Below are 15,991 nucleotides of genomic sequence, written 5' to 3'. Positions count from 1 at the left end.
TTATCGAGGCGTTGTCATAATAACGCCTTTAAGCATTTTCTAATATTGGTTCTCTGCTATTGCTGGTAATAGTGTAAGCAAAAAGCCATGATTACAAAGAAATTACCAAATAAATGAATCTATACAATCCATTTCAGTTGCAACATATTTTTAGTTTTTTTTTCTTATAGACAAGTCTTTTTCAATGAATCAGCTCTATTACTGGAAAGTCTACTTGATTCGTAAGGTTCTACTGTCATGCAGCAAAAAAAAGCAAAATCGATGCTAGGTAGCAACTAACTAGCCGGTCTTTTCAGTGTAGTGTGATGGCGTAGTTATTGCCAGATTTAATCCACGGGAGTCTCATTACCTTTTAAGTGTTATAATTATCTTGTCTGGGAAGTTATGTTAGTTATGAAGAGGGCAAAAGTAGTGAATCTTCCTACACTTTACTGCAAGCAGTAGTTGTCAATGGCTATTATTAAGACGGTTACCCAAGCGTTAATACCGAGGACGCAGGTAAGCTGTTTCGTGGTTTGTAAGGAAATCAAAAATCCATTGATCTCACGTTTTCATTAACTGCAAATAGCACGCTATGTCTATAATTTATTTTAGAAAATAAAATTTTAAACAAAAACCGCAATGACCAAAATCTACTTCTAAATCCTCCATCTAAATCCTTGCGAGGATGTCTAATAACGTTCATAATATATCAGAAGTTATGATAAAGTGAAAGGAATATATTTTTGCAGTAATAAAAACATAAGTTGGCGTTTATTTTCAGATGATATAATTGGCTCTTAAACTACACGAGTTCTCACGCGTAGTGAGGTAAACGTTTATAAATGTTCATCAATGTTTACTCGTCGAAGGCTAACATCTGGTCGTGTTTCTCTTCCAGCATTAAACCAGTTAAAACCTGAACTTGCAATTGGAACACATCAGCTGATCATCCGTTCCGTCAAAGAAGAATCAACCGATCGAATAGGTGTTCTTACCTGGACGGCGGTAGGTGCCATTTGCCTATGAGAGTTTCAGCTGCACTGAAGTTCCACCTAAGAGTTTTGTTTTTAAAACTGTTAGTGAACGTTTTTTGCGCAACCTGACCAAACTTGAAAGCGTACAAAAGATGGAAGAGGTCCGCGAGGGACTCATCTGTCCAATATGCATGCAAGATCTCGGCACAATCGGTGAGATTAGTATACTATAGAACCTTTGTGGGTTTCTTGTCGAAAAAAATAGGTGACAGAGGCCACAAGCAGGTTACTTTGCTTGAATGGAAAATGCTCCACATGCTGTCAGTGGACTGGGAAAAAATTTTAAAGCATTCGCATTGTTTTTAAATATACAAATAGTAAATCAGACCTTGAAAGAATTTCACGCTCATCAACTTAATCTAGTAAACCTATGTTATTATTATTAGTATAGTATTGTTAAACTAAATAGATATAATAATAGCACGTCTAAATTTGATATGCCAATTCTAAGCAAGTCATCGACTATCAACAGCGTCACCAGTGAACAAGGTGCAGCTGCATAACTAAATCTTCGATCGGCATTGCTTTAAGTTTCCGTTGTTCTTTTTATCATCCGTAATCGTGTATCGGTAATGTAATGGTTAGTCGGGTCTCTCAGATATGAACCCATGCTACAATGTCACACCTATGTGTTAACAATTTGAGATCAATATGCAGCTGTGTATCAATGTTAAACTCCTTATAGTGGTATCTTCGACTGCTAGCAATCTATCGACTGCAGTTAGTAAAGATGAATAACTTAGGAATAGAATAAAAGTGGTTTACACAAAAGTTCGTGCCTATGAATTTCGTAAAAAGTTAAAACTAACATTTAATTACGTAACTACTTACCTTAAAGGTAATACATGTAACATACTAAACATGTTTTTAGTATTTTATAAAGGCGTAAATGTGCTCACCTTTGAACTTTAACTTGACGAAAGTGTATTTAATAGAAGCTTGTAGGGGAACCGTGTGAGAGGCACCTGACCTGAACAAAATGTGTATGCTGCATCTTCGTTAACTTTTTCTGGTGTCACAAACAAATTGCAGAGGAGCTGACCTCTCATTTTAAGCTTGCACACCCTGAGCCTGAGGCTAATGAGGCGCTTGCATCCCTCAAGGACATTTTTTCAAAAGCTAAAAAGAAGCTTCTCAATGAAGACAGTCCACCGAGAAGCGGAGTCGTTAATGGCAGAGATCGTATGGATCGTGAGGGGACCCCTGCATTTCCGCAGAGCTTTTCTTATGTAGGTGTATGTGTAAGATATGGTAAGATACAACAACTGTGATACTTCGTGTTGCTGGCGGGTTAATGTATGAAAATTTAAATTCTAGGAGTCACATATGCTCAACATAAAGCCTAAAAATCGGTCCACACAAAACATTTATGCCAAAGATTAACAAACATCGTACTGTATTTAACCCGATGTACCTTTGCTGATTGCCTTACCTCGATTGCTTGCTTACCCTGACTTAGATACTCCATTATTGCACTTCAATCACACTTTAATGATGTATCCCGTGCCCCCATTGTTACTCCCTGACAGTTATTTCATTATCTAAATATGAAATCGACCTTAATTTCCGAGACCCTACGCAAATGTCAGGCCGTTCAAGAAATAAAGTAATAAATAGTAATAAAATAAAGAAATAAAGTAATAAAGTAGTTAAGGAAATACTAATATCCGCTAGAAATTTTGAAGCATTTCTAGGAGGGTTATTGCAAAACTGTCCAAAACGTTAATTTATTTCTCGGCTATTATTAGAACCTGTAAAGGTTTTTTTAGAACATGTCACTATTATTTGATACGGCTAATTTGAATTTTCAGTCCTACTTAGACATGCCGGAGCAGAGTGAACCGGGTTACATTGTGAATCACTCGGACGCATTCCGTAAAAGTCGATCCAACCGAGTCCAAAGGTATGATGCTCAAATCAACAAACTTGTTGTACGATTGAGCAAGTTGCTCGCACCTGGAACACCTATTGGAAACGACAAGAAGCGCCGTGAATTCGAACAACTTGTATGTATAACTGCTAAACCATCTTTTTGTATTCGTACAAATGAAAAATATTGATGTGCTTGTGTCGAGCGTACTTTGCTGTCACTTCGTTGCCTCGGATGGTCGTGCATTTGAGCCGCGTGAGATTTTTTTTGGTGAATCTAGGCGAACTTTTCAAACGAAACTAAATGGCTCATTTAAACAGCTAAATATTAAAAAATCGAATTTACTTTTCGGTACGCTAGCTTCCCCTTTTTTTTTAAAAAAAAACATATGTTCAGATAAAGCATGGTTATTTGTGTGGTTATTTCCTGTTCAATTCTTAGACTGTGCAGTGGGTAGACGAGCAGCTTGTTCCTCGATGTCCCAATTGTGCCGAACTTTTCAACGCTTTTTTGGGTCGAAGAAAACACCATTGTCGGTAAGCATCGCAAAAAGTTATTTTCAGCGAGCTACAGCACAACACTTAATACGTACTTGACTCACGCTAGAAGGCAAATCAGTGACTAAACCGATTGCGTATCACATACATTGGGGCTTTTTGGTTCTGTTTTTTATGTAAGTGATTTAAGTAATTTTTTTTTCTCCATTCTCATCTCGCCGCTCAAGGAATGCGGCAGGATTTTAAACGAAATCAAGTTGTATTTGTTATGTCTAAATTAACCATCAATGCGGCTCATACTTTGTGTCATTACACCCAGGTTATGCGGTGCGATCACGTGCCAGGACTGTTCACGCTTTGTAGATAATCCTCTGGCTCAAAAGCTTCTTCAGGGCCAAATTGGAACGAGTATACCTGTTCTTGAACTAAGGTAGGGCAAGCGTGATTCTGTATATGAACGCACAATAATTCGCTTATTGTAGTATTTATGTTCCTCATATATGGGCACCCTGTCCCGGAACAAGGACTTGCAAATACAGCTCATGTATGATATGAAACACTTTACATTAGGTCGTCCAGTATGAAACACAAAATAGTTAATTGTACCTTTTTAAATTTTCTTTAGTAGTGTAATTATTCTCAGTCGAAGTATGCAATATTATTATCTATAGCTTTCTGTATGTAGCAATTTATTTACTCCGTTGTTGTGAAGGTCTAAGGTACAGGGGGCCATAGGGCCTTTAAAGGCAATTTCGTCACCATGCTGAGCATCAAACGATTTTGCTTTAAAACAGTAATACCTACACTGTATCGCACACATAAACATAGTAAGCTCTTGTATAATTGCTTTACGATGATGTCCCGTTATATCAATTTTTTACCATATTAATATGATCGAGATGAGCAAAAATAATATTTTAACATACGCCAAATCCGGCTAGCAACATGCTTAAACTAAAAATTGTTAGTCACTTTAGCATAGGTTTTTCCGCGATACTCAACTTCGAGTTTAAAACTCTCTCGTAAAATTCCTTAAGCCAACGGCTCATGCTGCACCTGGTGGCAGATCCTCCAACGAACACAAGGTTTATACAACAAGCTGTTTGCCTCTGTGATTCCAAGATGGAACTCACATCTCCAAATCACTCCAATTTTCCAATTTGCCATGGCTCAATACATTCTGGAAGCATGCCTTAAAAATAGGAAAAGTGTCGCCGAGCGTTGTACCGTTATAAAAGAGCGCTGTTTTGAAATATGGGAACAGCTTTTATTGCGTCTTATATTGAACGACCTAATATATATAATTAGTGGGTAAATATATTACTCAAAAGACTTCCCCTAGAAAGAAATACACCCAGAAAGCGTCAATCCCAATAGTTTTATGCATCCTTGTCAAAGTGGACCTTTCTTTGTTTTTTGTTCGTAGATGTTGTTCTGATTGCTTTGAACTCCTCCTTCGAAAAAAGTTGATGTTGTCTCAGGAGAACATTAAAGATCCTCTACATGAAGCCTATGTTAAAATGAGGTACGTGATTGCTTGGGTTAACATTCAGTATTACTATCTTTATTACAGTATACAAAATTAATATCTTAAAAATGCACGTAGTTGCTGCTACATGATTTGTTTACTTATTAGATGCTTCCAAAGAAAAAAATAGCCTCTAATTCCGTGTTACAAAAATTGTAGGGAATTAATGGACCGAAGCGTAGTTCTGAAAGGCCAATATATTGCCGCTATGGATGCCCTCATGGCCGGTGAAAGCTGTAAGTGGATACGGTTGAATCTGAAGCGAATTTTCTTGTTGATCATGAAAATCAGTTGGCTTTGTATGCTCAGCAATGTTCACGCAGCTCTAATTGGTAGACGTTGAAATGAAATGATTGGTTCACATGGATCCTGCGACTGGTCGTTGGTTTTGCACAAATACGAGTTAATGCGTTATGCTTTGCGTATTTTTCAGCTCTCGCGATTGCACAGGAACTCCGGGCATCTGTTATCAAATTAGCCGAAAAGGCGGAGACCATCGCAAAGAGAATCGGCGAATCTGCGAAGGATCCAAATTTGCCAGCAAGACAAGCGCAGCTTCGAATACTTATCAGGTTGGTTAAATAGTAGCTTAAAAGTATATATTTCAATTGGTTTAATACCGATTCCAAGCAAGTGAACCTAAGCATTGGCTTTACCAGTTCTACTGCCTAATTTATATAACAATGATCATATGTATTATCTTCTCAACGGCAGCTTCTATTTAAGATCGTCAAAAACTGCATGTGATCACACTAATATTTATTTTTGAATTCCATAGAAATATAACCGTGCAGTACGTTAAAGAGCTCGTATTTACGATGCCTCAATTACCTGAAGCAGAGGAACTTGACCGAGTCGCCCTGCAACGTCGTGAAGAGGTTAGCAGTAACTCTATATGTACATGAGCCTAGAGAGACATTGCAGATAAAACAGATGCACAGATTATTCGCAATATGTACACCTGCTTTACTGCAGATTTATTAATCTGCAGTAATCTTCATAATATTTGATATTGATGTGAAAAGACTTGATAATACTAGAGTAGATTTTTTATGACCTATACCCAGGAGAACAGAAGTTTCCACAGAGTATAATACTCTTCATTTGTTACACAAGTAAAAGCAAGAAGAAGCGATGTCTAGGTGATGGCTGTGCGGACTACGCGGAGACGTTGTTTTAGGTTGTTTCTTATTCGGCGTAGCACATCAGTATCATTTGCATATAGTTCTTTTACGATATGGTTGTAAACATTTCCAGCTCAAGCAGCTAAGAACGATACGCCGTACGAACTTTTTTTACACTCGTTACAAGTGCGCCACTTTATCCTTAATTAACTATGTTCCACAGTAAGTATGCATACGTGAGGATTGGTACCACGTAAAAACTGATGTATCTCTCGATGTAATTACATCATACTGAGTTAAAACGAAAAGTAATGCAATCACCAGACTTATAATAAGATATGTTAATGTTTATTTTAGAATATCCGCCCATTTCTTCAGATAATACGTGGTAAAGCATATACACTTATCTTTTGTTCACGTGCACATGTCCTTAGGCACGACGTCGCGTGGAACGACCATCTGCCGTGTCGGTCGTACCAACCACAGTTGTAGCAGGTGGTTGGAGTCCTCAGGTGGCATCAGGTCAGTCCGATCCTTTCAATGGAGGTAAAGATGAACTGGATCCTCTGCTGGAACAGATCAGTAATATTAAACGATACCTGGCCAAGGTAAGCGATCTTGTGGCTTAGCTTCGACATCAACCATAAAGGTCTACACGTAAAAAAATTTATTCTTTTCGTCTATTTCGCATATGATGTGTATATTCTTGAATGGTTTATAGGCACGGGAGGATGGTCGAACGGACGAAGTTTATCTTCTAGCTGAGAATTTACGACAGCTGGAAGTTGCAGCTGGCCTGAGGAGCTGAGCGCGCTAAATACTCAAAATATTCTTAGGCAGGGAGTCTTGATAGTTTATCGAATTGTCAATAACTATCATGATGCAATTATTGATTACGGAAGTTTACAAAAGCGTGCTAAAGTTCACGCTGTTAACCTCTAGTGTGTGCAAGATACACATAAAAGCATTTCGACAACCTGACGTTTGCTATTTTGATTGCTATTTATGATTACTACATTTTACCTCAAAAAATCAATCAGATATGAAAAATGTACGGCTGGTTTTATTTTATGAGACAACCCCTCGTGTCATATAATGTGTAATGTTTCAACAGATACTAGAAACGCATCTAATAATATGAAACATTAGATAACCGTATCTATGATTCAAACTTTTTATTCCTTTACACAGCAAAAACCGTAGTGTTAGTAGCTTCCATAAAGTGGTACATATCTTTATGAATCTAGTATAATACTGTAACACAGAATGGCCACACCGTTCTTTCAGAATTAATTCTTCTGTGACTTTTGGTGGCGGCTATTTTCATCCTTATCTTATCTTGAACGGCAGTAGTGCAATGATTGTAATAAGAACTACTAGGAATTTTTCCAAATGATGCTTTGTTGTGTAATTTTATCATTAGACGAATCAGTCAACATGCACCGTGCGATCATTCAAGAAAATGTCAATTATAAAAAGATTTATTGATAGTCAAAAAAGGAGGTTGCCTACATGTTTATACTTATCGTAATTTCATCAGAAATATATAATCTATTCGATCCAACAACAAATAGAATTTTATTAACGATTTTTTAGCAGTGTTGATGAAAATGGGAACTAAAGTTTTTATTCATGTAATATTTTTTTGGGTATACTCATTCAACCACCTAGTTATAATCTTAAAAAGTTGATTATGTGAAGGTCGACATACGCCGAAGGTTGAAGCATACGCTTCGAAAGGTATAAGAACACCCCGAGTTTAAGACATAAATAAGGCGTCGCATATTGTATTGAGCAGTATTTTGAAAGGCTATTTTCAGCAGGTTAATTCAAATCTTATCTGAACATAATTTTCATAATTTACTTGTTACGGTAAAACGAATTAAGCATTCCAGTGATAGGGACACGTTCTACTTCTTGACCCTGATGCGATTTGTGTTGTAACATACAACGGCAATTATATATACCGCTTTAATTTTGCAAAAAGACATGTCTGTAAAGTTGTAAGAGTGGTACACTCATATTATGAGGAAATTTATGTGCTTTGTAAAGAGCATTTTTTAATAAAGATAGTTCTATCAACTAATTAGTAAATTTAGTTTATTATTTTTAGGGTAATATGCGGGTGCTCATAGCCCGGGCCACGCTATGGCTTATATTGATAATTCCAACTGTAGTTTATCAAGTAGTAGGTATTAAAGAATAATAAAGACGGTAATCTAGTAAATCTATCTATACTTACAAACTGATACGTTTTAATTTGAAATGTTTCTTGTAAAGTATTGTAAGACTGCATCTAAACAAAAATACATTTAATTAAACCTATCACAGACTCGCTGTAAAGTTTTCTTTTACAATTGGCTCGATTGGAACGCCGTTTTGATCACACGAGAGTGAGAGAGTCGATGTTACCATGTCGACCCTTCTTGGACTCTTGCTCAATCGCGCTTCATGTACACCAGTGCGAGTTGAAATCTGAGTTGTCCGGTGACCACGTGCGCTTTTTTCTGCACTATCTAGTACAACAATTTGCAGGACAGGCGGATTAACTACGCTGTCGATTTTTTGCCTTTTCGGGAAGATTACTCTGGCATGACGTCTCTTTCACACGTTTGTCTCAGAACATGAACCTGAATAGGAGATTCGACCTTGCGTACAATAGCCATGTCCTCTAAATCATGAAAATAGTAGCGATCGTTTGGAAATAATTTTTGCATCGATAATGAACATTTTTTCGTCAAAAATAATTAACAGACACCCGTTTAAAAGGCCTGAGGAGCAAACAATATCAAGTGACTCTTTAGGTTTTAAGAACTTCAAAAAGTATTTGGTTGACTTTTATGATATATAGTGTATACCTGGGGTCCTCGCAAATGACCCCTGAGGTAGAAGTCGTAGCGACATAAAATTTCTTCGTTAACGACTTCATCGAAATAAAAGGTTGATCAGAAATACATTTGTTGCCGGCCCTTGCAGATGCATAATCACTCAATATTCCGTTTTTATCGACTCCAGGTAACCGAAAAAGCTTATTACGTTAGTGCATTATTTAGAGCGAAAGGATTATATTATAGTTAATCGTTGCTAAAATTATGGAGGCAAACCATCGTTTTCTGCCATAATAGCGGGTTCCTTGCATGATTTTTGAGACGAGTTTCTACCAAGAGAAACCGGTTTTTATTGAACACGGTTGATTCACTTAGGCAAATGATTCATTTAGTGACTAAGCGAACGAATTCAGCGATACGGACCTTAAACAGATAGTAATAGATAGGTAGCTAGTTCAATATTTACTAGCTAAGCCAAGACAGGAGAAAGGAAGATCACATATTTTTCGTGTAAGCGTTGTAATATCTCTGTTATGGATACGTCAACCAGTATTTCGAGGGTGATCATTGTGTGATCACGAAGTTCTACTATAATTTGATAACGGCTGAAATTATTTAGGTTAACTTCAAATAGGCTCATTGCTGTGTTATATATGATAGATATATATGATATAAATAAAACACTCTGGTATTGACCAACTGATCGCGCCGTTCGCCAAAACCCTTTGATGTATTTATTACTTTGAAAAGGTTTCAGTTCAGTAATCGACTGGCAGTCGTTCATTATGAACTGTATTTTAGATATATCTACGTCATTAATATGTTACGTTAATAACGTGAGTGCCATGTATTTTTTTTATTTTTTATCGCAAATTTATAATTTTTATGGCAAAATACTTTGTAAGAATATCATTGTAATATTTGCAGAAGTTCAGTGTTCTATTATAGATCCTGGAGTACGTGGGAATAGAAACAGTTTGAGAAACATCAATATATCGTATCTACATATTATATATTACGCATTTATCGTATTTGATTTATACATTTATTATGCTGAGTAATCTTTTATAAACTTTCTGAAAAAACTGCAAGCTAACCGGTTCATGTGTTACTCATATTAGGAACGCTGGACATTGCATCTTTACGTGTGTAATGATGAGTAATCTTTTTCTCAAAATGTCACATTGTACGAATGAAAAACCGCTAAGTAGAGACAGCAACACCACCGACTTTTATAATGAAGGAATGTTCGATAAATCTAAAAGATTTTTAACGGTACCAAAGGCCGACTGATACGATAGCATCACGTTAAATGTGCCACACACAATTGGAGAATATGCCATACATACCTTTCAAAGGCAGATTCACTTAGTTTAGACTAATGGGCATTTTTTTTTATAAAAGTAATAATAACATTAATAAACGGTGCAGCGACGCCGCTAGGCATCGGTTAACCTCAATATTTACAAGCAATAACCCATTTACGGCCGTCGACTGTATCAAATCGACCCAAGTTAGTCTGAGGAACGCATTGCGGTAAAGGACACGCGGACGCGCAATAAAAACTGTACCGTTGTGAAGTCACCAATCGCAGACTATACGGGTATTGTTTATGTGGCAAAAGCCGATATGTACACCGGGGTGATAAAAATAAGTTGGGTTTACTAGGTAGCTAGGCGCCCTATAATAGATTAGTGGTTAACGTATTTGCTTGCTTATCTTCGCGACACACGGTAACCTAAATTCCAATCCGGGCATAGACATACGGTTCGTTTCGTGCTGGCAGGAGCCAGCCGTCTGATGTCTAACGGCAATGCCGGACGTAAAATACGAAATAGAGAGATGAAACTAATTTAGTAACCACTAGTAGTCTTCCTAGAGAAACAATGGGCAAGGAGAAAGCGACTGTTGAGATATTCGCCATTTGACTCTGAGAACCCCGAACCATGATCAGAACTACAAAGACGATATACCAGTATAACCCTGTGGAAATTATACAGCTTACATAGGATCTAATAATAATAGGGTATAAATGAAACCTCCCTCGCAGTCACATTTACCTAAGTACACAGTTCGGAACCAATCCACATAGTTGGTACACAGATGAGCAGCATAGCTTAGATATGTCACACCTGTTCATTACAGCTGGTCGCCTAAGACATGCTGAATCAAGTTCAGAGGTAAATGGACTGAGGCTGGTACTATCGCAACTAACCAGCAGCGTCCAGCAGTTGGGACTATCGCAACACGAGCCTGAGATCGCTCATGAAAAGGAAATATGTGTTTTAGGTAAATACAATATATATTTTGACAGATATAAAGCAGCAACCGAAGGCGAGAATGTGTGTGATCGATGGTGTTTTAGATGAGCGTCTCTTTAGGATAGTCGACTGTAACTGATTGAAGATCCCCAATTTAAAATTTATTCAAAAAATCGGAGGATGTGTACAATGTTATTCGTTCAGTTTTATTTCTGCTAAACCTATTTATGTACATATCCAGGCTTTTCGAACAACCTCCAGTTGTTGGCAGGTGCTGCTTTGTTTTAACAATCCTTTACTTCATGCAATAAATTACGTTTGTCATTGCCACAATGCATTCACACATATTAAAGACGGCAAACTGAGGTCGGTACATGTTGCCTGCTCCAATTCCTTGTTTTGAGAAAGCGTTCTGAACATTATTCTATACCTAATTCGTGTTCATAGTTGAGTTTGGATAGACTTCTATATTTTGCTATATAAACCTCAGCTCTTCTGCGGAGCATTATTATCAAGGGATACACATACACACACTTAGTACGTTTCAGCCTTCTGCAGATAAAGGACAGATTAATAAACTAAGTATGTATACATGCGGATGACCGCTCGTTGCGGACTGTTTAGTGGCGAAGTTAAAATACACATTATTCAATGATCCCAAGCTGTTTTTTTGCCAAATACTCCGTGGGGTAAGCGTCTAAAAACATTATAAAGAAAAATTATGTATCAGCATTAATTACACATGAATTTCTGTGCATTACCGTTAAATTTATTTTATTTTAGCTAGTGTTAAATCGAAATTAATTTTCAAAGAGGGACAGATGTTTTCCTCAAGGACATTGATGTTCCTATAGTTTTTATATTTAATCGGAAATTCAAATGGTTGGCCATTTGACAACATTTTTATGTCATGTAGTTCACAGCATGGAGAAATATGGGACGGACGGCGAGCTATACAAAACTGCGTTCGTGGAGATGATTTGCTCGGCCTATGTCGTTTGTATACCATACGGATTCATTTTGTTTTTAAACAAAACTAATTTTGCTTGGCCTCTGTTCCGTGCATTTCCATATTTATCAAAAAAAAACAATTTTTTAATTCTTTGTAGACATCGTAGGCGTAATGAAATCGAGAGTAATTATGATACTTAATGCAATTTTTAAGGTGGCCTTTTGACTAACAAAAGATAAACAAGACAGCTTGTGCGCGGTAGATAATGGTTTCAGTAACAAGTTTTTATTTAGCTAGCAATGATTGTATCCTACGCATGTATCAATATGAAGCTAAACGCTCCTGAGACGATATCTCTTACTCTGTCCATGATTTTGTTGTTGCCCAAGCGTAAAACAGACTATCGTTGGCCCCCCATATTGAATTGTTCTTCTCTGGTATTTTGGGTCACTGCGTGCGAGATGGCCTAGGCAATCGCACTTTTAATTAGACAAGATTTAAAGAAGATGTGATGAAGTATTGTCGCCCATTAAATGTGTAAGTTAAACATTGAAAATCAACAGCTAAATAATCCCTAGAAAATATTTTTTAATAACTGCTCAATACTGTAAAAACAGTCTTACAGCATAATTTGGTGGTGTTTTATTATTAATTGATTTATAGGTTCCATCTTGAAAATACTGATGACGACGGTGACTTGTGACAGGATGTTGCTGTGGTCTAACAAATAAATGGCCTATTGTGTTATAACAGTCGTCGAAGACCCTCTAGCCTAGTAGCTATGTTCGACGAGATTGAAGTGTACTGTATATACTTCAACGAATCCTGCAATACAGGACTAACAAATGTACATCTTATGCTCTAGACTAGCCATTTATGGTATATATATATATATACATAGTTGTGCTTTTACTTATGTATTTCAAAATGCGGCTACGTTCTGCTACAGTTAAACGTTGACATATTATTATTCTCTAGTTCTAAAATGACAATTCTTAACAAACATATTATAGTAGGGCTATTCCTACAAACGACAAATGTATGCCGTACGCTTAGTCAGATAAGGCAAAAACAAAGGCTCTGTGAACAAAATTTTGATTGTCATTTAGATGCTTGTACTGAGGCGTTTAGCGATAGATAGGCTAGATTATACTTGTTGTGAGGACACAAGCTTTCGTGGGGTTCGAGTGACTGCCAGTGTAAATAACAGCCCATTTCCGTACAACTAACAGTGACAGAATTCCACAAGATGATACTAGCTTTGCAGTCGGAGCTACGGCTAATGGCTCTGAGAAAGCAAAGCAACTATCAGAAAAAATATCTGATACCTCTAGAATAAAGCGATAGAATAGATAGGAGGTGCAATGACAATCTGAAGTAGCTTCGCCAACGCCCGAATTCTCGTCCTTCGCAAAGAACAACCGTGATGATTAATAGCTAATTCTTCATAGATGCGCTACTCGCAGATAGTTGCAGCGGAGCTTGCAGTTATACAGAATTTTTGAGATGTATCTACGAATTGTCTAGTAAAACCCATTGCGCAGTAATTATCACGTTCAACACAGTTGAATGTAAAATCCTCTTACTTCGCGGATGGCATAAGCAAAAAAACGGGCAGTTTATTAAGCAAGATAGTTACTCCATTGTGCGTGTTATTTTTGCTAAGAGAGTTGCTTTCTAGATGGGAACTTTGCGACGAGTAATTTACTTTGACATTTAGCAACTTGATATGGATTACTGTTATAGTGGGAGCAGGTTATGTCAACGCATGCTGTCATCATTTTTACGTTTTATATTGTGCAGTGCATCGGTTTATTTTCAGTTTGTTTTTTTGTAAAAATAAGTTATTGGTTAGCGTCTTTTTTTCTGTTGGTGAAATGGCCGAGGTTTAGCTAAACAGAGATTTTTATTTAGCATTTCAATAAGTGCCCTACATGGTACCTCTGGGTCATCAGAGGGAAATGAGATAAAAGACAGTTAATTGACGAAAAAGGAAAGGTTTTTGCTTGCCCAATTCTTTTTGCAAGGTCGATATTATCTAGTGTAACATAGTTGCTGTAACATAATAATAAAAAAAAAACCTGCTTTTTTTGTAAGGCTCTTTACAGCGAAATTATATGTGTCAACTTTTGTGTGTTTTTAAGATTTGAAAGGGTCTCGTAGGTTAAATTGCAAATGTCGAGGCAAAAAAACACAAATGCGTTGTAGCTTTATACTTAGAAAAGCGCTGGGTCGGGATGGAGTTCAATAGCGAACATTCAATTGATTAGGCTCTCAAGGTAGTTATATATCTTATGTGAAGGTTGCCCATGGATTAGCATTTGACCCAGTGCACCTGGTACAATTATGCCCGCCAAAAGTATGCATGCAGAACTATACGACGCGTCCAAATAGATGTTTATATTTGTAGGAGTTGGGTAGATTGAATAGTTGTGCACGAGCTGTAAAATCTTTCGCACGATCCAGGAACAGCTAGGCTGATTTCTTATTTAATCTATAATTAGAGTGACTAACCTAGAATTTGAGAGGTGAGAATAACAACTGCAACAATTCATTTTATAGTAAATTGAGGGAGTAAAATATTAAGCTGTCGAAAAACATTTTTCAAAATAAAATTATAGCAAATATGCTTTATATTTAAAAATGATACTACGAGGCTAGATGTGCGCCATTCTGATCAATTACTTTTTCAATCAATTTTTCTGAAAAATCAATCCTGCTACTGTAGAATTTCTGTAGTTTCTGGATGAAAAATTGTCATTGCAATATCCATTAAAAATAAATCACCGCTATTAAGGGAGTTTTAGGGTGGTGATCGTATAGTACAAAATCTGGCCTGTATCGCAAATCCATCAAAATTTCCTATTCAAGCTTTTTCAACCACTAATTCCGGTCTACTTTTTTGATGCCTCGTTGTAATCTCTTTAGTGGCTGACAATAAAAGTCCGAATCCGTCACCTAGCTAGACGGCGGTAATCAAACGGTCTGAGTTTTTACACAGGTTACGAAGCACTTTTTTATTTTATTTTTTGTTTACATATTATTGTTATATGTGGTCAACTTCCATTATTCTCAGTCAATCGATTTTGAAATAGCTTGATTTTAATATGTTTTGGAAAAGGTTCGCGAATTGATGTACGATCGAGTGCATTGCTTTGCGTCAATTCGTATGGCACTCGAAAATAAAGCTTTTTTGTATTCAGCTTTGTTCAGTAGCTTAGAATTGTTGGTGGGTAGCTCCTTGGCGATGTCATCGCTATTCTTGCGGTAGTCTTGCTCAACTTACGCAATCATTTCGTCAACATTTTTCGTTTTTGGTCGACCAAGAACCCATGGAAACATGCGCCATCTTTGGGCTGTTGTCCCAGTAACGCATATTCCAAGAACAGCACAAGTTTCTATGGGCCTTGGCAGAAATTGTGCCTTTATCGTAATAAAATTATAATGCATTTTCACACAAATTTTATTCATCTTCGGTGCGCTCATTTTAAGTTTGAATAAAGTCATTTGAGTGCATCTATTACTGCACAAGCTGCTTTGTGATGACACCCATGTCGACTCGATATGACCTACATTACCTGAAATAAATGACTTTGAAACCATCTAGCTCTTTTTTCGACAACTTAGATGTACAAACTTTATTATAGATGGACGTTAATAAATTTACTATAGGTAATATTAAAGTGTAATTTCTAATAATGAATTTTGAAAGACGTCTGCAAGCTCTTCGAACAAAAAATTCGGAATGTGTTGCTTCTGAAAGACATTACGAAAAACATCTTTTCTTACATGCATTCCCTATATATATATATATATATATATATATATATATATATATATATATATATATATATATATAGTGGACGTTTTTGACATGACAAGCACGTTATTAGGCTTAGGATAATATTACTTGTG

General features: G+C 36.8%; 1 protein-coding gene and 1 long non-coding RNA gene across 2 annotated transcripts in view; one reads left to right on the top strand and one right to left on the bottom strand.

Annotated features, from left to right (window-relative positions):
• Positions 1 to 901: 901 nt before the first annotated feature.
• Positions 902 to 8,129, top strand: Rbsn-5 (Rabenosyn-5). Its single transcript, XM_022796544.2, has 11 exons — positions 902 to 1,169; positions 2,049 to 2,245; positions 2,828 to 3,022; positions 3,328 to 3,422; positions 3,703 to 3,813; positions 4,810 to 4,908; positions 5,071 to 5,147; positions 5,345 to 5,483; positions 5,690 to 5,789; positions 6,470 to 6,643; positions 6,757 to 8,129. The coding sequence occupies exons 1-11, from the start codon at positions 1,109 to 1,111 to the stop codon at positions 6,841 to 6,843; spliced, it is 1,335 nt and encodes a 444-aa protein (XP_022652279.1). The 5' UTR covers positions 902 to 1,108; the 3' UTR covers positions 6,844 to 8,129.
• The window catches only part of LOC111246635 (uncharacterized), a 22,016-nt gene continuing 10,941 nt past the window's right edge, over positions 4,917 to 15,991 (bottom strand). The window contains exons 3-4 of the long non-coding RNA XR_002671742.2: positions 5,743 to 15,654; positions 4,917 to 5,428 (exon numbers count right to left, since the gene is read on the bottom strand). This is a non-coding gene — a long non-coding RNA (uncharacterized LOC111246635). The remainder of the gene's footprint in view (positions 5,429 to 5,742; positions 15,655 to 15,991) is intronic.

This window comes from Varroa destructor, unplaced genomic scaffold (assembly GCF_002443255.2).
Source record: "Varroa destructor unplaced genomic scaffold, Vdes_3.0 BEIS01000003.1, whole genome shotgun sequence".
NCBI lineage: Eukaryota > Metazoa > Arthropoda > Arachnida > Mesostigmata > Varroidae > Varroa > Varroa destructor.
This window is presented reverse-complemented; position numbering and strand designations above follow the sequence as displayed.